At 40.3% G+C, this 27,261-nt stretch overlaps 1 protein-coding gene across 1 annotated transcript in view; it reads left to right on the forward strand.

The window, feature by feature from the left end:
• Nucleotides 1–27,261, forward strand: part of DNAH14 (dynein axonemal heavy chain 14) — a 346,072-nt gene that overhangs the window by 214,697 nt on the left and 104,114 nt on the right. Inside the window, exons 44-54 of the mRNA XM_078078658.1 lie at nt 6,283–6,399; nt 8,610–8,768; nt 9,876–10,011; nt 11,587–11,648; nt 12,546–12,730; nt 13,666–13,794; nt 15,013–15,150; nt 16,037–16,204; nt 17,162–17,332; nt 20,249–20,416; nt 21,119–21,211. Coding sequence (XP_077934784.1) covers nt 6,283–6,399; nt 8,610–8,768; nt 9,876–10,011; nt 11,587–11,648; nt 12,546–12,730; nt 13,666–13,794; nt 15,013–15,150; nt 16,037–16,204; nt 17,162–17,332; nt 20,249–20,416; nt 21,119–21,211 — 1,526 coding nt within the window. The remainder of the gene's footprint in view (nt 1–6,282; nt 6,400–8,609; nt 8,769–9,875; nt 10,012–11,586; nt 11,649–12,545; nt 12,731–13,665; nt 13,795–15,012; nt 15,151–16,036; nt 16,205–17,161; nt 17,333–20,248; nt 20,417–21,118; nt 21,212–27,261) is intronic.

Consider the following 27,261-nt stretch of genomic DNA (forward strand, 5'->3'; position numbering starts at 1 on the left):
TTAGTCTTTTTGCTTCTCAAAATTACTTTAAAAGTAAATGTATTAAATTCTGCAATCAAAAGATATAGAGTATATAAATGGATTTTTAAAACAAGAGCTGCCTACAAGAGATTCACTTCTGATTCAAGGACACACAGAAGCTCAAATTGCAGGGACAGGAAATGATACTCCATGCAAATGGAAAACTGAAAGAGAGGCTAAGCTATACTTATATTGGACAATATAGACTTTAAGTCAAAAAGTGTAAAAACAGACAAGGTCGTTAAGTGATAATAAAGGAGTCAATTCATCAAGAGGATATAACAACTGTAAATGTATATGTACCCAACATCAGAGTACCTAAACTTATTAAGCAAATACTAACAGATGTGAAGAAATAGAGACCAGTCCATTAATAGGGGAATTTAATACCCCACTTTAAACAATGGATAGATTGTTCAGAGAGAAAAATCAATTAGGAAATATTGGAACTGAGCTATACTTTAGAGAAAATGGGCCTACCAGATATATAGAGAGAATTCAATCCAACAGCAGCAGACTACACATTCTTCTCAAGCACAAATGGAATATTCTCCAGCATAGATCATATGTTAGGTCACAAAAGAAGTCTTAACAAATTAATAAGATTGAAAATTATACCAAGTATCTTTTCTAACCATAGTGGAATGAAACTAGAAATCAATACCTTGATGAAAACTAGAAAATTAAAAATATGTAGAAATTAAATGACACACTTCTGAAATATCAATTAAAAAAATTTTAAACCTTGAGAGAAACAAAAATGGAAACACAGCATGCAGTAACTTATGGGTTTCAATAAAAATTTCTTAGCAGGAATTTTATAGCAATAAATGCCTACATGATGATAAAAGAAAGTTCTCAAATAATCTGACTTTACACTTCAAAGAAAAAGGAAAAGAAGAATAAACTAGGCCTAAAGTTAGCATAAGGAAAGAAATAGCAAAGATCAGAGTAGAAATGAATTAAAAGAGACCAGAAAAACAATAGAAAAGATCAATGAAACGAAGAGCAGGTTTTTTGAAAAGATAAACAAAATTGACAAACCTTTACCTAGATTAAGGAAAAAATAAAAGAAGACTCTAATAAAGTGAGAAATCAAAGAGACATTGCAATAGACATCATAGGAATACAAAAGATTGTAACACAGTACTATGCACAATTATACAACAACAAATTAGATAGCCCACAATAAGTGGGGACATTCCTAGAAGCATACAATCTGCTAAGGGTGAATCATGAAGAAATAGAAAATCTGAACAGACATAAGTAATGGGATTGAATAAGTAAGCAAAAAAACTTCCCATCAAACACAAGTCCAGGACCAGATGGCTTCACTGGTGAATTCTATCAAACATTGAAGAAGAATTAACACCAGTCCTTCTTAAAATCTTCAAAAAAAAACTGAAGACAAAGGAAAACTTCCAGTGTCACTTTACAAGGCAGCATTACCCTAATGCCAAAACCAGATAATGACACCACAAAAAAAAAAAAAAAACCTCTACAAGCCAATATTCCTAATGAATACAGATACAAAAATCTTCCCCAAAAATGAGCAAACTAAACTCAACAGCACATTAAAAGAATTACAAACTATGATCATGCAGGATTTGGGGTGCAAAGATGGTTAAGTTTATGCAAACCAATAAATATGATGCATCACATTAAAAAAAAGGAAAGATTAACAACATATTATTTCAATAGATGCAGAAAAGGCATTTGACAAAATCCAACATCATCTCATGATAAAAACACCAAACAAATGTGATATAGAATTAACATATCTCAACATCAAAAAGGCCATAAATAACAAGCTCACAGCTAACATCATACTCAATGGTTAAAGAGTGAAAGCTTTTCCTCTAAGATCAGGCATAAGACAAAGGTTCTCACTACTCCAATTCAACATAATACTGAAAGTTCTAGCCAGAAAAATTAGGCAACAAAAATAAATAACTGCGAAGTAGGTCAACATAATAAATCCTTCTATGAGAAACTCACAGCCAACATCATACTCAATAGTGAAAAAACTGAGAGCTTTTCCCCTAAGGTCAGTAACAAGACAAGGACGTCCACTCTCACCACTCTTATCCAACACAGTACTGGAAGTCCCAGCCATAGCAATCAGACAATAAAAAGAAATAAAAGGCATCCAGACTGGTAAGGAAGAAGTAAAACTCTCACTGTTTGCAGATGACATGATACTAAATATAGAAAACTATAAAGACTCCACTGAAAAACTACTAGAACTGATAAATGAATTCAGTAAAGTCACAGGATACAAAATCAATGTACAGAAATCTGTTGCATTCCTATACAGTAATAATGAAGCAGCAGAAAATGAAGTTAAGAAGACAATCCCATTTAAAATCGCACCAAAACCAATAAAATATCTAGGAATAAACCTAACTGAAGAGGTAAAAGACTTGTACTCTGAAAACTCTAAAACACTGATGAAAGAAACTGAAGATAACATAAAGAAATGCAAAGACATTCCATGCTCATGGGTTGGAAGAACAGATATTGTTCAGGTGTCTCTACTATCTAAAGCAATCTACAGATTTAATGCAATCCCTATCAAAATATCAATGGCATTTTTCACAGGGCTAGAAAAAACAGTCCTAAAATTTGTATGGAACTGCAAAAGACCTCAAATAGCCAAAGCAGTCTTGAGAAGAAAAACAAAACAGGAAGCATCACAATACCTTACTTCAGGTTATATTACAAAGCTGTAGTAAACAAAACAGTATGGTACTGTCATAAAAATAGACACATAGATCAATAGAACAGAATAGAGAGCCCAGAAATAAACCCACAGTTAGGGGCACCTGGGTGGCTCAGTTGGTTGGGTGTCTGCCTTCAGCTTGGGTCATGATCTCAGGGTCCTGGGATCGAGGCTCGAGTAGGGCTCCCTGCTCCGTGGGAGCCTGCTTCTCCTTCTCTCTCTTCCCCTCCCCCCAACTCTCTCTCTCTCTCAAATAAGTAAAATCTCTAAAAAAAAATAATAAACACACAATTATATGGTCAATACATCTTCACAGCAGGAAAGAAAATGCAATGGGAAAAAGAGAGTCTCTTCAACAAATGGTGCTGGGAAAACTGGACAGCCACATGCAGAAGAATGAAACTGGACCACTTTCTTATACCATACACAATAATAAACTCAAAATTAATTAAGGACCTAAATGTGAGACCTGAAACCATAAAAATCCTAGAGGAGAACACAGACAGTAACCTCTTAGACATGGACATAGCAGTATTTTTCTAGATATGTCTCCTGAGACAAGAGAAATAAAAGCAATAAACTAATCAAAATAAAAAGCTTCTGCACAGCAAAGGAAACAGCAAAACTAAAAGGCAATTTATGGAATGGGAGAAGATACTTGCAAATAACATATATGATAAAGGGTTTGCATCCAAAATATATAAAGAACTGATACAACTCAAACCCAAAAAACAAATAATCCAATTAAAAAATGGGCAGAAGACATGAACAGGACACTTCTCCAAAGAAGACATACAGATGACCAACAGACACATGAAAAGATGCTCAACATCACTCGTCATCAGGGAAATGAAAATCAAAACCACAATGAGATACCGCCTCACACCAGTCAGAATGGCTAAAATCAAAAACACGAGAAACAACAAGTGTCAGCTGGGATGTGGAGAAGAGGAACTCTTGCACATCATTGGTGGAAATGCAAACTGGTGCAGCCGCTGTGGAAGACAGTACTGAGGTTCCTCAAAAAATTAAAAATGGCACTACCCTATGATCCAGTAATCACACTATGGGTATTTACCCCCAAAATACAAAAACACTAATTCAAAGGGATATATGCACCCCAGTGGTTATTACACCATTATTTACAATAGCCAAAATATGGAAGCAACCCAAGTGTTTATCGGCTGATGAATGGATAAAGAAGATGTGGTATATACATACAATGGACTGTTACATAGCCATAAAAAAGAATGAAATCTTGCCATTTGCAACAACATGGATGGACCTAGAGCATATTATGCTAAGTGAAATAAGTCAGTCTTGAGAAAGACAAATACCATATGATTTCACTCATATGTGGAATTTAAGAAACTGAACAAACACATGGAAAGAGAGAGACAAGCCAAGAAAGAGATTCTTAACTCTAGAGAACACACTGATGGTCACCAGAGGGAGGTCAGTGATGGGGAGTCAGGAGGGCACTTATCATAATGCAAAAAAAAAAAAAAAAAAAAGATGAGAGAAAATAAATAAAACATCTTTGAAAAGAATGGGAAAAAAAGAAGTAAAAGGCATCCAAATTGGAAAGGAAGAAGAAAAATTGTCTCTGCTTGCAGATGATATGATCTTTTATACAGAACATCCTGAAGAGTCCACCAAAAAACTTTTAGAACTAATAAATTCAGTAAAGTTGCAGGATTCAAAATCACACACAAAAATCACTTGTGTTTCTATGCACTAACAATATACTAGCTGAACAAGAGTTTAAGAAAATAGTACCATTTATAAGTGCATCAAAAAATAAAATACCTAAGAATAAATTAACCAAGGAGATAAAAGATCAGTACACTGAAAATTACAAGACATCAATGAAATGAATCAAAGAAGACACAAATAAATATGAATTGAAAGAATTAATATTGTTAAAATGTCCATACTACCCAAAGCCATCTTAGATTCAGTGCTACCCCTATTAAAATGGCAGTGACATTTTTCACAAAAATCGATAAAACAATCCTCAAATTCATATGGAACCAGAAAAGACTGAAAAGCCAAACAATCCTGTGGAAGAAGAACGAAGCTGGACGCATCACGCTTCCTTATCTCCAACTGTATTACGAAGCAATAAAAATCAAAACAGTATGGTGCTGGCATTGAAAACTGACACATAGACCAATAGAACAGAATAGAGTCTAGAAGTAAACTCATGCCCGTATACCCAACCAATTTTTTTAAAAGATTTTATTCACTCCAGAGAGAGAGGGAGAGGCAAGCAGGGAGGGACAGAGGGAGAGGAAGAAAGAAGCTGAAGCAGACTCCACGCTGAGCACAGAGCCCATTGCGAGACTCGATCTCACAACCGCAAGATCATGCCCTGAGCCAAAAACCAAGAGTCAGACGCCCAACTGACTGAGCCACCCAGGCGCCCTGAGCCAACCAATTTTTGACAAAGACACCAAGAAGATAGTCTCTTCAATAAACAGAATTGGGAAAACTGGATATTCGCATGCAAACTGAATAATGAAGTTGGACCCCTATCTCACACCACTGACAAAAATTAACTCAAAACGGATTAAAGATGTAAATGGAAGACCTGAAACTATAAAATTCCTAGAAGGAATTGGCATTGGTCTCGGCAATGATTTTTTGGAATTGGCACCAAAAGCAAAGGCAACACAAGCAAAAAATAAGCAAATGGGACTGCACAAACTTAAAAAGCTTCTGCACAGCCAAGGAAACAACCGAATAAAAAGGCAGCCTATGGAGCAGAGAAAACATTTGCAGACTACATATGTGATAAGGGGCTAGTATCCCAAATATACATAGAACTCCTACGACTCAGTAGCAACAAAACAAACGAACAAAACAACCCAGATGGGTGGTTACCAGGGGTTAGGACAGAAGACAAAAGGGGTAGCACTAGGGAGTTGTTCTAGGGTTTTAGGATTGTTTGTTATCTCATCCATTATGGTGATTACGAAATACATTCAGGCAGCAAAAAACTCCTAGAACTGTATACTCCCCAAAAATGAATTTTCTGGTATATAAAAATTTTATTAATGATTCAAAGAACTGTATCAAATATTCACACTATTATCTTCATATGGTGAAGCCATGACTAAATTCTTTTGCTTTTATTGTTCTGTATTTTTCGGAATCTATTAAGAAAATTTATTACTTTTATAATGGAAAAACAAATGTGCTTTACAAATAAGTGGCAAAGTTATCTAATACACTGGTTTGACTAAAACCAGTATATCACTGTCATTTAATGATATCCAACACGTGATAATAAGCGGAACTTCTGGGTAAGATTTCAAAGGATATCAGATCATGATTCACCTTGCTTTCTGGATATAAAAAGACATTTTTATGCAATTAAAGATCAGAAGGAAAAAAAGGATGATATACCCTTGGTGAATAGTTATTATTTCTGATTCAACAATCAGATTTTTCACATAGAGATCATATCATGAATGAAACATTCCATAAATGAACCTTTCTTACTGGATTTATTTATTTGTCATTTTCAAATGTAGGCATCAATCTACCATCCGGTAAACGTTCTATCTTTGGCTATTTTGTGGATTTACAGCAATGCGAATTCATACCATGGTCAGAATTACTTCCTAGTATTCAGACACTAATTCAAAAAGGTAAGAAGAATTACAAGAATCATACTCTAACTTTTCTAAAATGTTGAGAGTACTTTATATATAAAAGTTATATCAGCAACTTTGAAGATTGATATGTTCCAAGTTTGTGCAGAACCAGTTTAGATCTATGTTTACGAAGCATGCCTTTAAGAAAATAACCTTTGAGTATTGCTTTCTGAGAAACTGGAATCTATTTGATTGAGTCAATTGTGCATTGTAAAACTATAGCTCATTGAAAGTTTTACTTTACTAGAATATTTAGTATTTTAATTAGCTGTGGTTATTGAAAGCAGAAAAGGGAGAGGACCTCTTTTAAAATAGGAAAAGCATATATGTAAGAACTACACTTGGTTATAAAAGAAACAGCTAATTAGAAAAGAAGAATCATACCTTCACAAATATCCATAAATGCCTCATTGTTCTTATTCTCAATCTTCTGCATACTTATAGAAAACAAAGATACAGAAAATTGCTGTACCACAAGAGCTTGGTGGAAGCTTGAGGCAGGAACTTAATGATCAAGCTTCATTTAGAGTTCTTGCAAATCTAAGAAATTCAATAAATGCAAATTAACTTGAATTTCTTTGAGGTCAGGTTTCTCTCCTCAGTGAATTTCAAAGTTTGGTTATAAGACTTTCTGGCAGAAAACCAGAGGTATCATAATTATGAAGCATCCAGAAAGTTCTAATTTTGAATTAATTTATACCAGCATTCTATTGTATAATATTTGTCACAGTAAGTATTAGTGGGTGATTATATTTATTTAAAACCTCTGAGTTGTATATCATATGTTAGTGCTATATGTTATTTTAATCCTTAGCTTTTACTACTACGTACAAAAACACAACTGAATACCAATGCAGGTAACTCAGTATCTTAGTTTACCATTCCTGTGGGAAACCATAAGTATTTCCTCCAAATCTGAGATACCACTTCCTCTGGTCCCACCTTATCCTAATTGTAGGCAACAAGCTTAGAAGAAATTAAACCCTCCCAAGCTTTCAAAGCCAACCTATAACAGGAATCTAAATGTCAGAACATCACAATATCATCTTCAATAGAGCCTGTGCAAAGTAAATCAGAGGTCCTGGTACTAGACCGGTCTCTGGCACCAGAAACAAAAACATAACAAAACTCCACATTTTGTTCATGTAAGAATCCAGGAAGATTCTCAGAAATGCCATTAATGATACACGGTGCTTTGGAATGAAAACACTGGAAGGCACCTTGTCAATATATATCAAAATTATAAATCATATGCCAATTTATACTAACCCAGCAACTCTGCATGGGAGAAGCTGTGTGCAGAATGACATGGGTATATTCTATAAACTCAGCAAAAGACTGGAAAGACCATAATCTCCATTGCTGGAGCACTGGCAAGAAATCTATGATAACATTCATCTCTAAAATGTACTCAATTTTTAAAAGTTCCTGACCAGCATACATAGTACGGGACCTAGTTTCTAGAATACAGGAATGAGAAAGAGACTGTTGATCACATACCTTTATACACTTTAGAATCGTGCACCATGTGAGTGTGTCTAACATTAGAAAAGCGACAACAAGATGAGCAAGTGAGGTCTCTGTTGTGGAGAGCCCTTCTGAGAGGTTTGGCTGCATAACCGTGGAAAGAATGGGGGCGGTGTTTGTAAGAAGCTGTGGGATCAAGAGAGATTTGGTTTAGTTTTGGTGTGTGTGTGTGTGTGTGTGTGTGTGTGTGTGTGTGTTTGATTTCATATAAAATTGCCCATATTCAACTGGTTTTTACTAAATAAATGTCAGTTCCTGTCGTTCAACCAATAAAAAGATGGAGATACTGGTACATAAGTGTTTGTACATCGGAAAGTCAACAGAAACAAAAGACAGATAATGGGGGGAGAAGGCTTACCCAGGAAGGGAAGTTCTTCTAAAGGGCTGCAGGAGGCTTCAGCAGGAGAGCTGCTTTCTTCCTTTCGCTGGAGGGAAGGACGAGGAGAAGGGGCATTGTGTGCGGGCGGTGGGAGAGTCTGAGGAATGGGGGGTTGGTTCACCAGCTGAGTGTGGGTGGAAGGAACAGCTGCTGAGATCAGCAGGGACCCCCCCCCCCCGGCACTGGCATCAGCTCTATACAGAGCTGTACAATGTACAGACTTTTCCAGAAAGTATTTAGTACCTCAAAGATTAACGTTTATCTATAGGTCATTTGAAACTTTTTAACTTTACCTTAGGAACATCGGTACTAGTGGACCCTGAAGGATCGAGTGAAAACCTCTTGAAGATCCCAGAATTTGGAGAGAGCATCAGTCATATTGCCACCAGAGATACAGTGTCCCTTTCCTTCCTCATAAGCCTTCTTTTAAAGAATTTCTGCCCTGTACTTCTCACAGGTATTAAGAAGATTTAAAGAAGGAGAATTTATAGAGTTAGGAACAGGCTTAGTAATTCTTTAGCCTAAACATTTTACTTTATAACTGGGGGAAAAAATATTCCCTGAAAAGCTTTAGACACCATATCAATATATATTCTTATCAGCAGTATATGAATGCCCATTTCCCCACGTTCGCTGGTAGAGGACATTATAAATCTTCATCCTCCTGTTCCTTCCAAGACAAATTCCAGAAGTAGAACTATAGGATCAATGCACGCACGGCCTGCACAGCCTCTGGGCTGATGGCCTTAGAGGGTCCCTGATGGTCTGATTAAATGTACTCACATAATTACATACAAGGAACAAACGAAAAGAACCTGCCTGATTTAAAAAAAAAAATTACACACGCAGTTCCTCACCCCATTGCTCAAAGGTTTCCGTCTTTGAACATTACCCCATGAGTGATTCAATACAGCCCCACCTTCCTTACCTTTACCAGCTCCCTACGCTGTGTTGCCCATCACCAGGGGCCATGGTAGTGCTCCCGAGTTCCGTACAGAACATATTGAGGCAAAATGAGGCTGGAACTCTCAGACAATCCCTACCTTGCCTCCAGTTTGGCCTAAGAAAATTCTTACTCTTAATATCCGGTGAATTGTAAAGTCGTGACCCTGCAGTAGTTTGTCATCACATCTCTCCCCCAGATGGTGCCGGCAAAAATTCTCAGGGAAATGAATTTCGTTAGCTGTAAGCAAAAAGATTTGCGATAGGCGTAAATGAGCGTTCAGTTAAAAATAATGGTTAACTCTGAATCTGTCCTTTTATAAGAGATGTAAATAATTTGAGAGGATTTCGTATTTACTCCCTGATTTACCCAAATCTTAACCATGGAGCACTGGGTGTTATGCACAGGCAGTGAATCATGGAACACTACATCAAAAACTAATTATGTAATGTATGGTGATTAACATAACAATAAAAAATTTTAAAAAAATAAAAAAGGGAGAAAAGAATCCGTATTTTTCATGCAGTTTTCAAATAAAATGTTACTGGTTCATCTTAATATGTTAGCATCTATTCATTTCCTTGGCTATAAATCTAACCTAATGTCTTTTTTTCACCTCAGGAGACCCTGCTGTTGGGAAAACCAGTGCCATTAATGAAATGCTTCAGAAGTTGGAGGGCCCTGGAGCGCTGGATGTGAAATATGGCTCCATCTTAGGAGAAGTCCTACTATACAATGAAATTAAAAAATCAAGGTTGTATATTTAAACGCTAAATTTGATTTGTCTGGTAAAAAAAAAAATGTTTGCTTTAATATATAAATGTGCCTTTTTAAATTTTTTTTTATTTTATTTTTTTAAAGATTTTATTTATTTATTTGACACAGGGAGACACAGCGAGAGAGGGAACACAAGCAGGGAGAGTGGGAGAGGGAGAAGCAGGCCTCCCGCGGAGCAGGGAGCCCGACGCGGGGCTCGATCCCAGGACTCTGGGATCATGACCGGAGCCGAAGGCAGCCGCTTAACGACTGAGCCACCCAGGCGCCCCTAAATGTGCCTTGTTTTAAAAAGCAAACCTGTTATGTAAAAATGCAAAATTCTTCCAAAGAGAAGTGAAGAAGAAAATCTGTACTTTTCCAAAGTATTTACACCTAGATTAATTCCTTTAAATGACGAATGTTTACGTTTATTTTAAATACAACTAAATTTAAAATCTCCTTTTTCTTACGTAGCAAAGTGCAGCTATAAACTATTTTCCTTCTTGGAAAAATGCACCTAAAACATACTAAAAAAGTGTTGCATATAATTGGTTTTCTTGCACTAGAATTTTCATCTTATCAAATATAAAATATTCTTTAAACGTGGGGCTCTTAATCTCAGCTCAGGTCTGATCTCAGGGTCCTGGGTTCCCAGCCCGTTGGGCTTCACCCACACTTGGTGTGGAGCCTACTTGAAGAAAAAATTTCTTTACAAGGAACTTTGTTTCTCCGTGTCTCTTTCTGAAAGGGGGGGGGGGGGAAGCAATGAAAAAGAGTTCTAAATTGTGCAAATAAAATGCAAAATTTTAAAGTTAATTCTAATTAAAATATGGGAGAAGCACACTGTTGTTTGAACCAAATGACACTGTTGGATTCCTCCCAAACCGCAGCCCATCTCCCACCTGCACTCGCCAAAGCTGTCCTGTCTTCCCAAGACATCTTGAATTCCCCCACTTGTCTTTCCAACACTACTGGTAGCCGGAGCACTGTCACCTGCATGTTACATGAATGATTTTGGAATAAATCCTACTACACTTAAATAAGGCTGTAAAAAAATCAGAGAAATAATTTTTGAAACATTTAATGCCATAGGAATCATTCCTTATCTGAATTATTATAATCATAAATAACGGCACTAAAAAAGAAATCTTACTGTAGGCTCACTATTTAAACTGAACTGGATTTTAAGAAAGAAATCACATTACAAAGAAACACCTGAAGGCATGACCAAAATAAAGGTGGAAGGGGCTTCTGTTGAGTCATCCACAAGGGAAAGCACATTTTATAAAGGGACCAGTGTGTTAGTGGCTTACTACCCATCGGGGATACCAGTAACCTGGCGCCCCAGGATTTGTTCAGTTTGTTTGTGAGAATAATCCTGTGGTGTTGGACTTAATGTGGCAGTGGCAGCACGATCTTCTCTGTGAAAGTGTAAGCAGGAAAAAAGAGTATTTGTTTTCTTGTAGGAGAATGAGGTAGAACCCAGCACACACTGCTACTTTGATTATATTTTATTCATATGGCTACTATGGTAAGCAAGCTGATTTTGAATCTCGAAAACCTTTTCTTCCAATAGCCTGAAGCAAAATATCAGCATCTTGCTTTCTGAAACCCACAAGACAGCCGCTGGAAGTCGAGGTACGCATTATGTTGGGTGAAACTCCTTCCTATCAGGTCACTGCATGCTTGTCTGGAATGTCAGAATGAACAGATTTCCACTGATAGCTTAAAATCGAGAGTACTGAAAGATCCCCACTCCCTCCTCAGACTGCCGTGCCCTGCCCAACAGCTGGGGTGCTGATGGCGGAGTGTCCCACAAGTGGGGACCCCAGCGTCTTGGGGGAACTTTGGACCAAGTCTGGAAGCACCTGGAGGCAGTGTTGTCCTCTCCTGTTCCTTTATGCTTGTCCGAGTAATGCAGGGGAGAAGTTACTGGATGAGTTCTCAGATCCTCCTGGAGAACTCGGGCCGAGTGGTTTGGGAGCAGCCGCTCCATTTCTGAAGAGGAAAAGCAGGGGCAGCCCCCAGACAGCTGCAGATCGTGAAGGTTCTTGCCTGGCCAGAAGGTTCTTGCCAGAGGAGTTTTTGGTTTTGTTTTTACTTTTATATTTGCCGTAGCACCATCCCGAGTGGCCCTTGTGGAGGATGCTGTCAGGGAATGTGTCCTAAGTCTGATGCCTTTGGTGGACGCAGGTGCACGCTGCTTTTAAACCTCTCCTGGGTGCTTTCAGTAGATACATACCGTCTTGCACATCCCAGTACTTTGAAGTCATAAAAAGGTACCAGTGTCAGTTGTGCATAAACTACAGAGAGTTCTCAGAGACCCCGCAGACCACGTGGAAGGGAGGAAACCACTGGAAACATTTCACAGTTGGTACTCCTTCTCTCACTGAATTGTCCTCAGAGTGATTTCTTGCAAATGACAACAAAAGAGTAAAATTATGTAACGTTCATATTTCCTAACACCTTAAAATAAATCACAAATACTGTTAAAGTACTCTAAATTTGTGTTTCTTTCCATATTTGGCATAACAGATAAGCCTATTAAAAAGCCAGCAGTCAGAACTGATGAAAGTTCATTGAAAAGTGATAAGAAAGGAATTATAGTCTCAACAGTAAATTTTAGTGTCAGTATCACAGCTGCCAAAGCCAAGGAGATGGTCCTGAAGAAATTAGTAAGAAGAACCAAAGACACTCTTGGAGCGCCAAAGAACAGCAGGGTAAAATGCCTGCCATCCCGTTGACTAATCTGCTTCTGCCACTCTAGCCATAATGTGATTTGTTTTATTTAATAATCATAAACAGAGAAAGCACCCCTGCACATTGCTAGAGAATGCACTTTATAAATACTGATCAGTATAATACTGATCAATTATACGGATTTGGAATTACTAAAGCCAAAAGAAGCTCTTGGAATCTAAATTAAACATGACCAGATAAGACAGAAAATGCTTTAGATGGTTTCATAACGGTGTATTTGACCACATTTTCTTCCCACAACCATGAGTTGGGACTGTTAAAAACCAAAATGCAACTGAGTAAATTTTAAGGATTTATTGGCTTTACTCACTTATTCATGAATCTGTTAGGCATCCAACTAGCAGAAAGAAAGGAGCTTCCAGGAGCTGTACAAAATGAAAGACTTTACAAGCAGAAGGGCGGGATGGGGGGGCGGGGGGCGGGAAGCAAGTTATCCTGGCAAACAGCGTGTGGGTTGTGGTGATGTCACCTTCCCCCTGGGGGTGGCAGGGTGTGTCAGGACGACCTCCCTAGAGCTGAGTGACTGGCTTCAGATCCCCTTCTGGGAGAGCCGAAGCTGTCATTAAGTCTGGGTTGGGTGGCCTGGGGCTTACCAGGGACTCCCATTTGGGGCTTGTTGTCTTATTTTTAACATGACGATAAGAGGAAGGCAAGCCTAAGGGAAAGGTACCAAGAGAATAGCCTTGTTGGGGGCGGCCGCTGTTTTGAAAACTTACTGTTTTCTAAAGTCATCTCTTCAAAAAGGAATTTGGTCTCCTGCTTTTGAATAGAAAAACAGGCATGTCGTTTCATATAACTTTGTTCTTACACCATAGTGTAGTTAGTATTCCTAATGTGTAACTGAAGGAAAGGCAACACCAAGTGATATGTTTTAAAACCTTTTGTCTTGCTCAAGATTGTCCTGTTCATTGATGATCTGAACGTACCGGAACCAGATACGTCCGGAGCTCAGCCACCCCTGGAACTGATCAGGCAGTTACTAGATATGGGAGGTCTATACAACACTGAGAAGAACGCTTGGAAGGTACAGCATATACAAAGATTTTGTTCCCATTAACAATGAACTAAATGTTCATAACCGAGTTGAGTGAGTTGAGACATTTGGGATGAACACACAGAACACATCAGAAACCCTACCTGAACCATGCCGAAGACATCTTTGTCATTCCACACGGCTCCGTAGGATTCGCTGTTAGTGAAAATTCCAAGTATGCCATGTAGGTTTAATTTCTGAGTCAAATGCTCACCATTATTAATCACATCAGCAGCTCATCAGGTTATGCAGCATCAGTGAACACATAGGAGAAAAGCTAGTGAAAATGCGCCCCAGCACGTGCATCTTACTGTCTGTGTAAGAGCGCTCTGCGTCTTTCTCTGCAAGATCACTGATCAGGGATGTTCCATAGCACTGCACAGTCCAACAGATTCGCAGGGCGGTATTCTGGGCCGTTGTTTCCATTACCTCGAACCAGTCAGAATGGCTGCAGTTTTTGAAAAAGCAAATGTACTTGTCTCCTTACTTGGTTCCTTCTCTGGAAATCACGAGCCCTGCACTCAAGAACTGACTTTGTCTGTGGAATTAGATGGCTGTATTACAAACAGTTTCACGTCTCAGACAAACCTGGGCCAGGGATCCTGGATGCCACCCTGTCGGCTCAGACACCAGACTATGTGAACCACCCGTTATCCCGCAGCCAAGAGAAGAATCCAGATGCAGCCCAGGCAGGGAAAATCCAGGAGACTGGCCTCTTGTGGGGTTTCTGTGGCCGGGGTCTGGCCTGTTACAAAGCTGTTACAAAGCCCGCCGTGAGCCCGTGAGCCAGTCTGCAGGACCAAGGCCAACTCTGCAGCGCTCCGAAGGCACGGTGTGTCCATGGGCCGTGACCCTCGCAACCCTGGCTTCCCTGGGGACTCGCTCCGTGCTCCTGAGCCCTCCCTCATCACCAGAGTCCTCCACTCGCCTCAGCATGTTGCTCCGTGTCCAGTAATTGCTTTTTCAAAGTCAGGCTATGGCTTGATGACATTTAGAAAGCCTCCTAGAAGGAAGCTGTCTCGAAATTGCATTTGAGGGTTTCAGTTACTTCTAAGAAGATCAATTTCTATTGCGGTCACAGTTTTTGTTTTTGCAGTAAATCATCTTTTCGTCTAAACATTGAAATCTTCTGTTCACTGGGGGCTGAGAAATGGGTGATATTTTACTTTCTACAGATGCATGTATTCGCCCTTTTCACTCTTCCCACAGAACATTCAAGATCTTTCTCTAGTGGCAGCCTGCGGCCCTGCAGCAGTCAGGAGGCACGTCAGCCCGCGTCTCCTCAAACACTTTTCCGTCCTGGTGCTGCCTCATCCTCCACAGAGCGCCCTACGCACTATTTTCCAGGTAATGCAGTCAGTTCATTTTCTATTGAACAAGAATTTTAATTCCATAGTATAAGAGAAGATGTGAAAACTTAAAACCACTGATATTGAAAGAAAATTCCCTCAAGGGGATGGGTTTTGTACCCCCCCCACCCCTTTCTGGCCTGTGGTTGTAATTTGCCTCTAAATAACTGAAACATAAGCCAGTGTGCATTAGAAATACATGTGGTACACGTTTAATGCATGTGTAAGATGTGCATCCTACGACTTCATTCTCAAAGACCCTGATCCAGCATATCTGGGATGGAGCTCAGGAGTCTGCATTATTAACAAGCTCGCCTAGAGTTCTGCTATCCTAGTTTGTTCTCTTTGTTTCTTTGTAGAATACAAAGTAAGAAAATCTGAAATATCTGATTAGAAAAATGGCTTGACTTGAAATCTAGTTTGATGAGAAAAATAAATTTGAGGGGCACCTAGGCGGCTCAGCTGGTTAAGCGTCTGACTCTTAATCCTAATGTAGAAGAATATATATACATACACCAAACCAAAATGAGAAAATAATTCTGTCACCTTGTATTCCATCTCGTAACCTCTCCTGGAGAGCAAGGGGGCAGGACAGTTGTCAGCACTCCTGGTACACACTCAGGTGGGGCATAAATTGTCCCCAGAGTGCAGCAACACCTGCCTCTAGATCATTCACCAAACTCAGACCAAGGAGAATTTCCCCGGTTTGCGACCCTTGCAGTGTCTTTGTATTAGTCTGTTTGGTTTAAAGTGGATTCTAATTACTAACATTTTAAATGTCATTAATCCTCCATGATAGTACACACATCTCCTTTTTAGTAGGGATTAATTAGGAAGAAGCTGTGCTTAAACTTTGAGGCTGACTATAAAATTTCTTTTTAAAGGCTCATTTGGGAATGTATTTCTCCATCAATAACTTCACATCCAACGTTCAGAAAAGTAAGGATCAGATAATATCTTGTTCTCTTGCTGTCTACTATCAAGTATGTCAGAACATGTTGCCAACCCCAGTGAAATGCCACTACCTCTTTAATCTCCGAGATATCTTTAAGGTGTGTTTTAAAATCCATTTTCTAGCTTAACTTTAAATTGTAAGTTGAGGAAATGTAATTTTACTGAATTGACTCTCTTTCTCTCTCTCTCCTCTTTGCTCCACTGTCAACATTCAGTTGTTAGAGAAGGGGGGAAAAAGAAATCCAAGTTGATGAGTTTTGCTGTTTATTAGCAGTTTCTCCCATGAGCCATTTAAAAAGAATCATTAAAATAATGCCCTGCAGAGAATTCAGTGATGAAGCCACTCAGACTGTTAGAATATTGGCTGAGAGTCTCAGCAGGGAAAGCAGTGGCAAGGGTATTACACGGCTTTTGGTTTTGCTTTATTTCTGAGATATTAGTGCAGCTCTCAGAAAATGAAAGCCTGTATGCATTTCATAAATATGCTTGCATTTCCCACGAGTCTTGCTTTTTATAACAGGAAATGTTGCCAACCATGCTGACTCAGTTACTAGCCTTGATCAAATAATTTTCAGAATTAAAACATTAAGAAAAACAATTTTTGAATTCGGTCTTTCTCTCCTTGCCATGGACCTGTGGTCCAAAATAGTGCTTATCATGTTTGAAATGGGTTATAAATTCTTTTAATCCAATTCAGAATGTTAGAACATGCCTGCATGAAGAAGCATGTCCCGGTCACCACCTGCACCCCTGGCTCCAAGTGAGCCCCAGTGGTTAGGACCCATGGCTTCCCGAGCCGGCGAGGCCTCCACTAGGCCCAGCCGAGGGGTCCTTAGCCCCTTTCCCTCCGGGGGGGTGTGCCATGCCAGTTTTCCCTGAGTTACAACCTGCCCATCTCATCAAAAATCAAGTTTATCACTTGGAGGAATGGACACTTCTCACCTCAGATCATCGCTTCTATTTGTATGGAATCGTAAACCTGAACAAATTGAGCCTCTGCTTCACAGACTACCTGCTAATGTTCAAAATAAACCTTAGGTTTCAATCCCTAATAGCTCCTCCTGGGACTGCTGCAAGCCGAGAAGGTCGTCGTTAACTCCAGACAGATGGCGGCTCTGTTCTTAGTTCACGAAGCCACCCGAGTGTTTCACGATCGCCTAATGGAATATACCGAAAAAGGGCTTTTCTATCAACTTCTCTCAAAGGAAATTGAAAATCATTTTCAGGTAAACCTATATTTTAAAAATTATTTTAAATGGTATCTCAGGCAAAAGTGTTGTTTTCTAAAAGCCCTCAGGCGTTTCTATAATATTAATAACAACATTATTAATATCATTAACAATCCCATTTTCCACTTGATAATGTCTAAATGAACATGGATTTGATGGGATGGAAATGACAAAGTCTTGATGCCCTTGCTCGTGCGTTTGGCCTTCAAGCCCTGACACAGCTCATGTTTCTCCAGGCCTGGCAGAAGCGCTCAGTCCCCGTAGCTCCAGCGCCTTGAACTTTGGTCTCCACGGAGCCCCTGGGCTCCCAGTCCAGAAGGAAGGAGAGCAGTTCAGGAGACTGAACCACACCACAAGCTGGTGGGGAAGCACAGGGGTGAGCTCAGCGCCTTCACGAGGCTGCGGTGTGAGCTCCTCTCGAGAGAATTGGGGGGGGTGGGGTCCTTCGGAATTCCTTCCAGAGGTGACTCCTCCTTCCTTTTCTGTCTTCTTTGGTGGTGCTTTCTCTCGTCCTGTTCATAGGAGCCCAGGAAATATAATGAATTCACAATAGAAAAAAAAAAGACTTTTGGGTATGAACCTTATACCTAAAGATACAAACATGCACATAAACTCAGAATGCAACATATACACATATATGTAGATCTGCGTTCGTGTGTGTGTGTGTGTGTGTGTGTACTGTGTACGTGTACATATGTATGTTTAAGACTAGTCCCAAATCCAGAGCTTTTAAAAAATATTTTCGAGACACTCCCATCATTATTTCCTTTCAGTCCAGGCTCTCTGCTCTTCAGCCCAGATGAGAGCTCTCTGCGCTCAGCCCAGCCCAGCTCCTCCTTGATGTGATTGTTCATGTCAGCGCACAGCCCCTGCCCTCCCATGTCTCCACTGAGCTCACAGGGGTGATCCTTTCCCGCCTGCTAGACCAGCACACCTCCACTCGCTTGTGGAGTCCCTCACACCTGGCCTGCTGTCCTTGGTGATGTCCTTGCTGTCCTTGCTGCTCTTCGGTGGTGCTTCAGACCTCTCTTGTCCCTACTTTTACCCCGTTTCCCCTGCTCAGAGACTAGACTCCCCAGCCCACTTGGGTACCATTCCCGCTTTTCTTCCCTGGCAACCTGAGAAGCACTTGAATATAGAGGCTACCCCCATGGGCCCTGCCCACCTTCAAAGCCCAGCCCGTCCCCTGAGCAGCTGTGGAGCCCTGGCAGGGGACCCCCCGTGTCTCCGTTCCCTCATCTCTGAAGTTAGGGTAGCAGCCATACCCACTTGTAGGCTGTGCTGAGAATCAGCGGCACCCCTTTGTGTCTAGAACAGTTTCTGACATACAGTAAGCACTCTATAAATGTAAGCTGTGGGCAAGAACTGGACTTTCTGTCTACATTTCAGATACAGACAGGTGGTTCGGCAGAAAGAACCTGAGCTCTAAAGTTAGACCTTGGTTTGTCTTCCAAGTCTGGCTCGCGGTGCTCGGGGTGCTTCATGCTCAACACACAAAACCACTTGCAAAACCATTCCCGGTCTTTGCCTGCTGTGCTCCCTGCACCTCCCGGTGCCCTGGCCTGATGTTGCCCACCTCCGTGACCGCGCCGGAAACCTCGGCACCTCAGCCGCACGTCCCAGCTGGAATGCGGCATCGGCGTCCGTGGTCTCTCCTGCCTCTGCCTCGACACCCCTGGGTCCCCTCTGGCCAGCCTTCAAGATTCAGCTCGCGCTTCCTCTTTCAGTGGATGTTGCTGGCCAACACCGCACCCTTTCCGCTTTGAGGGTCCCTTCTTTGTGTTCTCCCAGGACTGTGGACTTTCCTATCCTAGAACTTACTATAATGTAATTAGTTATCTCTCTCTCTAACCTGTGGGTTCTATGAGAACAAAGTCATTGATTTTTATCTCTACCTAATCACCAGAATTCAGCATCCTTCCTTCCTCTCAGTTGGTGCTTGATAAGGATAACTGGGAGGAAGGGAGGGACTTTGCTAACATAACTAGAGAGAGATCATTCCCCCAGCCCCCCGGGTGAAGTTTGCAAACTCCCTCCTGTAAATGGCAGGGCAGTCCAGGTTTTGGACTTTGCCGGACGACCAAGCAATAGATGCAGAGGCGGTAGGACGTGAGCTCGCACATGCTTCAGGGACACACGGCTTGCCCTGTGGACGGACAGCAGGAACCGCTGCAAGACCCCAGAGTAAAGACATATTGACCCATCTTGCTTAAGGACATAAGGATATAAATTAGTCCTCTGAGAATTTGCATTTATATGGTATCATTTAATCAGTTGTTTGGCTTATTTTCATTTTTAAAAAATAAAATGTGGTAAGGCTAACAATTGTTGCACTTACAATGTGCCAGACACTGTTTCCAGAGCTTTCTATATCATTGCTCATCTTAGTCTCTATAACACCTCCGCGATGGAGGTCCTGCTGTTATCCTCACTTTACAGATGAAGAAACTGAGGCAGAGGGGGCTAAGAACTTGCCCCAGGTTACATAGCTAGTTAAGTGGTGGAGTCATCCAAACCGGGGAGATCGGACTCCTGATATCCTCTTACCTGTCATGTTATCCTGCCACCCAACCTCATCTCCTAGGTGCCTGCTGGGAATTTCCAGCGCTGGACACCTGATGGGGGTGGGGGTGGGGCTGCTGAAACCTAGTGGGAGGCGCAGGCCTGCAGTGCAGGTGCAGGAACTCCAGGTCAATGTATTCGGTCTCCTTTGCAACCCTTGTATGGCACCAGATGTACATATTCTGAGAAAGGGCCCACAGGTTCCATAGCACAGCAAAGGGGAAGAGCCCCCAAGGCTTACCTGGATCTGTTGTGCCAAGAGCGTCTCTGATACAGATCTGTTCCATTCGTTTTGATAACAAGTAGAATCTGGCTCTTAACACATACTCTTAAATGATGATCTTACAATAGATTCAGTGGACCAAAGAAAAACTGATGAACGACTCAATTGTATTTGTGGATTTCTTGGATATAAACAAGCCTCATAGGAAAAAGATCTATCGGAATACCAATGACTATAATAGACTTGCCAACGTGCTGAATGAATTCCAGAAGAAGTTGAGCTCCACGTCTTTGGAGGTACGTACAGATGTGTGCTGTGTAGACTCTGAGGAGTGCTGTGTGTGTGTGTGTGTGTGTGTGTGTTAAACACACACATGGATGGGTATATTTCTTTCACAACAGATATTTTCAAGACGTATGTGCGAGTGAGAGAAAGAGGGGCGCCTGGGTGGCTCAGTCGGTTAAGTGTCCGAATTGCTTTCGGCTCACATCGTGATCTCAGGGTCGTGGGATCGAGCCCAGCGTCAGGCTCTGTGCTCAGCAGGGAGTCTGCTTGCAATTCTCTCTCCCTATGCCCCTGCGTGTCCAAGGCAACAGCAAGGAGCAGCATCCCTGCCACTGCTGTCCTGGGCAGACAGGTGTCAGACCGGGGGCCCTGACAGAATCACAGATGCCGCTACCCCGTCTCCTGGGACTCTTCCCTTACCACGAGTCCCACCCAAGATAAAGCAGCAGCAGAACAGCCCCGATGCTGTTGTTCTCCTCCTCCTCTCTTCACTCGAGCCTGGGACTCCCCAGGTCTTGCTCACGGCAATACTGGCATAGGGACTCCTCGTTATGCAAATTTATTTTTCAGAAATGTAAACCAGTTTAGGGGTCTAAGTTGCTGGATTACGAAAATCATCAGTCTCACTCCCGGATCCTTGTATGTAAAACTGCAGCGAACTTTTGACTTTTCTATGCCTGTAAGCACTTTATTTGTCCCATTTCCTCTGCTAGATTTTTCATTCCATGGTGTTCTTCAAGGAAGCCATAGAACACATCGCAAGAGCTGCGAGGGTCCTTCGGCAGCCAGGGGGTCACATGTTACTGGTAGGAGTTTAAATTGTTCAAATACATTTAAGTTTCAAAATAACAATTGAGGGAATCTGATAAAATCTACCTTGCTTACAAAAGTTTTATTTATGCAGACTTTCTCTTTGTGAAAGCTTGCAGCCACTGAGTCCCACACAACGTGCTCTTCCTCTCCGGAGTTTGCATAAGAAATTTATCAGCACATAAAAATGCTTGTTTTTAGAAGCGTTTGATGTGAATAAAAGTGACGGAGCTGGCAGTATCTCTAGCATATCCTCAGCACCAACGTAGTGTCTGTGCAGGTGGATCTTGACCTTGAAAACAGTACATTTCCTGGAATATGGATTTAGAAACTGAGTCTTTGCACAAAGTTCTACTTCTCATGAAAACAAGTGGGAGATAAATTCTTGGCAAATCCCCAAACAACCTGAGTAGACAAAAGCTTTCAGAAGGCTAAATAAAATCCAACACACGCAGCCAATTATAGGAATCACAGTATTTATGAACATTTAAGCTATTGCTTATGCCTATTATTTATGTATTTTATACTTTTGTTATTTATAACTAGTTATTTAATTCACATCATTTTTTCCCAAAAAGACTTGTTTTGCATTCAGAACTACTAGAGCTTTATTTGAACAGACATGTATTAAGAGTAATTAAAAGGAATTAAAAACTGAAAAATAGAATTAAGGCAAAAATACAAAAGCAAATATTTCCTCCATCGAAACTATTCCTTTACTAACCTCGCCCATCTCATAAATGGCACCAACATAGATATACCACTCTAGCCAGAAACCCAGGAACCCCTCATTCTGGACGCTTTCTGTCACACCCCACCCTCAGTCCGTCAATACATCCTGGAAATACAGCTTCCGAAATATATTTCAAGTCTGCACACTCGTACACATCTCGATTGCCTCCACCCTACCCGAGCCACTACCACAGCCCCTGGGACTCCTGCCTCCCCTGTCTCTCCCCTCCCCTCGGCCCCTGTCACTTTGTCCCTTTATTCTGCCTTTTCTCCCTAGACCTTAGCGTTATTGGATCTTACGTATTTAACTTTTCATTTATGTATTACCTGTCTCCACATTTAGAACATAAGCTCTGTAAGATCTATGATTTTGTCTATTTCAGTTAATAATGGATTATTTTTTAACTCCCAAATGGTACATACTCTCAGTTTGCTTCTTTTTACCACAAAGTGACTTTCTTTTCTAATAACAAGTGAGTTTACAAAGAGTTGTCAATTCTAAAATCCTGAGAATGCATTCAGAGCAATTTTTAAAGACCTAACGCTCAACTAGAAACTTGCCTCTTTAACAATGCTTTCTCATGACCCTATCGTCCTATCAGAGCCCCTGTTAAAAATACAAGGCAAAGCATGGCAAGTCCCTGTTTCCTCTCTGATCCTGTGACTACTTTGCCCAATTAAACATCATCAATAGATCGATAGGTCTTTGCACTGGGATTCACTTGTGTAAAATGGTAATATAACTGGAAGCTGACCTAGCCTATGCGGCTTCAGCAGGGAGAAGCAGCCGGAGGGAGCGTAAGGACTTGATGAAGAACGTTTAAAACAGATTTAAAAAAATAATCATGATCTAGATTGGTCAATTCAAATGAGATTAGTTGAATAGATAAAGAAGTAAAAAGCATATCATACATGACTTGTTAAAAGTAAACATTACTGGGGCACCTGGGTGGCAGTCGTTAAGCATCTGCCTTCAGCTCAAGTCATGATCCCGGAGTCCTGGGATCGAACCCTGTGTCAGGCTCCCTCAGGGAGCCTGCTGCTCCCCCTGCTTGTGCTCTCTCTCTCTGACAAATAAATAAATAAAATCTTTTAAAAAAGAAAAAGAAAAAAGAAAAGATGGAGAAAGATAATTCATGCTAATAATTCCCATAAGAGAGTTGGAGTGGTTATACTAATATCAGACAAAATAGACTTTCAGGGAAAAAAACAAGTGTTCAAGAGAAAAGAAAGATGTTATAATGATAAAAGCATCAATCATCAGAAAGATATAACAGTTATAAACACACACACCTAACAGCTAAGCCCCAAAATATATGAAGCCAAACAGACAGAATTGAAGAGAGAGAAATAAGCAGTTCAGCAGCAAGATTGGAGTCTTCGATAACCCCATTCTCAATCATTGCTAGAGCAACTAGATACAAAATCAACAAGGATATAAATATGTCAATAATACTGTACAAACAATTTGACCTAATTGACATAGATAGTAGACTCCTTCCAACAAAAACAAAATACACATTCTTCTCAAGCACGCATGGAACAGTCTCCAACATAGACCATGTGCCAGACTATAGAACAAGCCTCGATACATTTAAAAGGATTGAAGTCATTCAAAGTATGTCCTCTGAACACAATAGAATTAAAGTAGAAATCAATAACAGAAAGAAATTTGAGGGTGCCTGGGTGGCTCAGTCGGTTAAGTGGCTATCTTCAGCTCAGGTCGTGATCCCAGGGTCCTGGGATCGAGCCCTGCATCGAGCTCCCTGCTAGGTGGGAAGCCTGCTTCTCCCTCTCCCTCTACCCCTCTTCCCTGGTCATGCTCTCTCTCTCATAAATAAATAAAATCTTTAAAAAAAAAAAAAAGAAAGAAATTTGAAATATTCACAAATATGTGGAATTTTTACAACATACTCCTAAATAACCAATGAGTGAAAGAAGAAATCACAAGAGATATTAGAAAATATTTTGAGATAAGTGAAAACACAGCATACCCAAAGCAGTGCTTAGAGGGAAATGTATATAAGCTATAAGTGCCTAAATTTTTTTTTTTTTTAAAGAAAAATCTCAAATAACCTAACCTCCCACATTAGGAAACTACAGAAGAAAAGAAAACTAAACCCCAAAGCAGAAAGAAGGTACTAATAAAGATGAGAGAAGAAAGTAGAACAGAAAAACAATAGAGATTATCAATGAAACCAAAGCTTTTTTCTCTGAAAAGATGAACAAAATTGACAAACCAAGAAAAAAAGAGAAAGAAGAATCCATTATTAAAATTTTTTAAATCAGGAATTAAGGATTATAAGAGAATAATGTGAACAACTGTGTGCCAGCACATTGGATAGCCTAGATGAAATGGAAGAAGACACAAATGACTGAGCTAAAGAAATAGGAAACCTGAATTGTGTCCAATTGTGTCTGAAAAGACCTAAACAAAGAGATTGAACTGGGAATTTGAAAACTTCCCATGGAAAAAAAAGCTCCTGGTCAAATGGCTTCACTGGAGAATTCTACCAAATATTTAAGGAAGAATGAGATCAATCCTTCACAAACCCTTCCAGTAAATAGAGGAGGGAACAGCTCCCAACTCACCCACGAGGCCAGTATCACCTGATACCAAAACTGGACAAGACACATCACAGCAAGAGAAAACTGCAGGCCAATATCCCTTATGAATATAGTTGTAAAATTCCCGCACAAAGTATTAGCAAACAGAATGCAACAACATATAAGTATCATGCGTCATGACCAAGTGAGATTTATCCTGGGAATGCATGTTTGGCTTAACATCCAAAAGCAGTAATATAATGCACCATATTAATAGAATACAAGGCAAAACCACATGATCATATGTGCAGAAAATACGTTTGATAAAATCCAATACCATCAATGATTTTTTTAAACTCTCAGCAAAAAGGAATAGAAGGGAAGTTTACCAACCTAATAAAAGGCATCTATGAAAAACTTTCATACTTAATGATGAAAGGCTAAATGTTTTTCCTCTAAGACTGGGAACAAAACAAAGATACATTTTTTTCTCACAATTTCTATTCAACCCTATACTGGAGTTTGTACCCAGTGCAATTAGATAAGAAAAAGGAAAAAAGGGCATCCAGATACTTACTTTACAAGAAGTAAAACTGTCTTTATTCACATTCCACATGATCCTGTTTATAGAAAATCCTAAGGACAACCTACCCAATTAAAAATAAACAGACATCTCACAAAATCATATAAAAGGATTCTCAATATCATTTGTTGTTAGGGAAAACAATGTGATAATCACTACACACCTATTAAAGTGACCAAAATTAAAAAAAAACAAAAAACAGATAGTAGGAATTGCTAGCAAGGGTACAAAGCAACAAGAACTCTCGTTTATTGCTGATGGGAATGCAAAATGGCACAGTCACTTGGAAGGATAGCCTGGTGGTTTTTTACAAAGCTAAAGATAGCCTTACCATATAGTCTAGCAATATGTTCCTATGTATTTACCTAACATATTTGAAAAATTACATCCTCACAAAAACCTTCCCATGTGTAATTACAGCAACTTTATTAAAAAATTGGACACAATCAAAATGTCCTTCAGTAAGTGATAAACTGGGGTACAATGGAATATTATTCAAAGATAAAAAGAAATGAGATATCAAGCCACAAAAAGACATGGACAAATCTTCAAGGCATATTGCTAAGTGAAAGAAGTCAGTCTGGAAATATTACACACTGTATGATTCCAATTATATGACATTCTGGAAAAGGCAAAACTATGGTGATGGTAAAAAGATTGGTGGTTGCCAAGGGTTTGGAGAGAGGAAGGAAGGTGAAATGCAAGATATTCGAGCACACTATTCTGTGCAATGCTGTAATGATGAGTACATGACACCACACATTTGTCGAAGCCCGTAGAACTTCACAGCACAAAGAGTGAACCTTAGTGTATGGAAGTTCCAAAGAGTCATTTAGGAGGTCTGGGGAATCCCAGGATGGAATGCAGAATGTGACGAAACAACCAAACTGTGTCACAGTGTGTGCAACAGTCTCCCTGAAGAGGGTGGAAAGGAAAGGAACTGACCTAAGGAAATTTGGAAGGGAGTGGAGTCTGTAAGACTAAAGGCAAAAGAAACTGTATGTAAGCTAATAAAGTGGTTTCCTGTGGGAGTGAGGTCACCATTCTGATACCACTGTGCATATATATCACAACTGAGTAAGTAAAGGATGGCAGGTGGTGGGAGCCAGGTTTCTCACTGTTGGAGCGGGAGCTTACAGATAAGCAAGGGGAAGAGGCTAGAGTGAGCCATATGGTGATGGATGAGAGTTGAAGACAGCAGTTGAACTCCTATTTGGCTTCATGTATATGGTTTCATACATTTATAGGAATGTGTGTATGCAAAGGTCAGCATACAAAATTGGAGCATAACTCTGCACTCCTTAACTGTGAGCTATTAGTGATTTTTCCCAAAAGATGCAGTATGAAAGGGGGGAAAACAGTAACTTCACAATGGAGAAGGCTGACATACAATACTTTATCTAGGTGACCAAGGTCAGCATCAACAGTGATAAATCATGTTGATAAATGACACTTTATCCCCGTGGTCTTCCCTCCCAGAAACACATAACCCCAGTCTAGTCAGAAGGAAAACATCAAGAAAATCCCAACCGAGAGGCATTCTGCAAAATGTCTGACCAGCACACTTCAAACCCGTCAATGTCATCAGAACAAAAAAAAAAAGAGAGTCTGAAACCATCACAGTCAAGAGGAGCCTCAGGAGATATAACTAGTAAACACAGTTGAGAATCTGGGATCTACACAGCTGTATCAGACTGTCCACGATGACTGGGCTTGGAGGAAAGAAGAGACATTTGGAGACATAAGGCAAAAGGCTGACTCTAAGATCCACTGACTAGAAATCTTATTGACGTGGGGGAAACTTACCAGTAGGCCTCTCTCTTCGGGGTGTCTTCAGTGGAGTGCCAGAGACGGGCGTGAGAGATCACGTTCAGAAGGCGTTCATCTTGGTTCTCTATGTAGTTCTCCGGATCAGCGGCGAGGCTAAGCACTTTCTCGGGAAGGCCTTCTATTAACTTGGCTTTGGTAAGCCAGAGGGCCTGCTTTACGCCTTTGGGGTAATCAATCACAAAAAAACAAAAAAACAAAAAAAGAAGACAATTCAGTAAGAGTTGGTTAAGTGTGTTTACTAGTTATATCTCCTGGGACAGAAAATGGATGTTAGGTAAAAACTAAGGAACTCTGAATAAAGTAGGGATTCTAGTTAATAATGGATCGATACTGTTTCATTTAATGAGAACAAGT

This window comes from Halichoerus grypus, chromosome 7 (assembly GCF_964656455.1).
Source record: "Halichoerus grypus chromosome 7, mHalGry1.hap1.1, whole genome shotgun sequence".
Lineage (NCBI taxonomy): Eukaryota > Metazoa > Chordata > Mammalia > Carnivora > Phocidae > Halichoerus > Halichoerus grypus.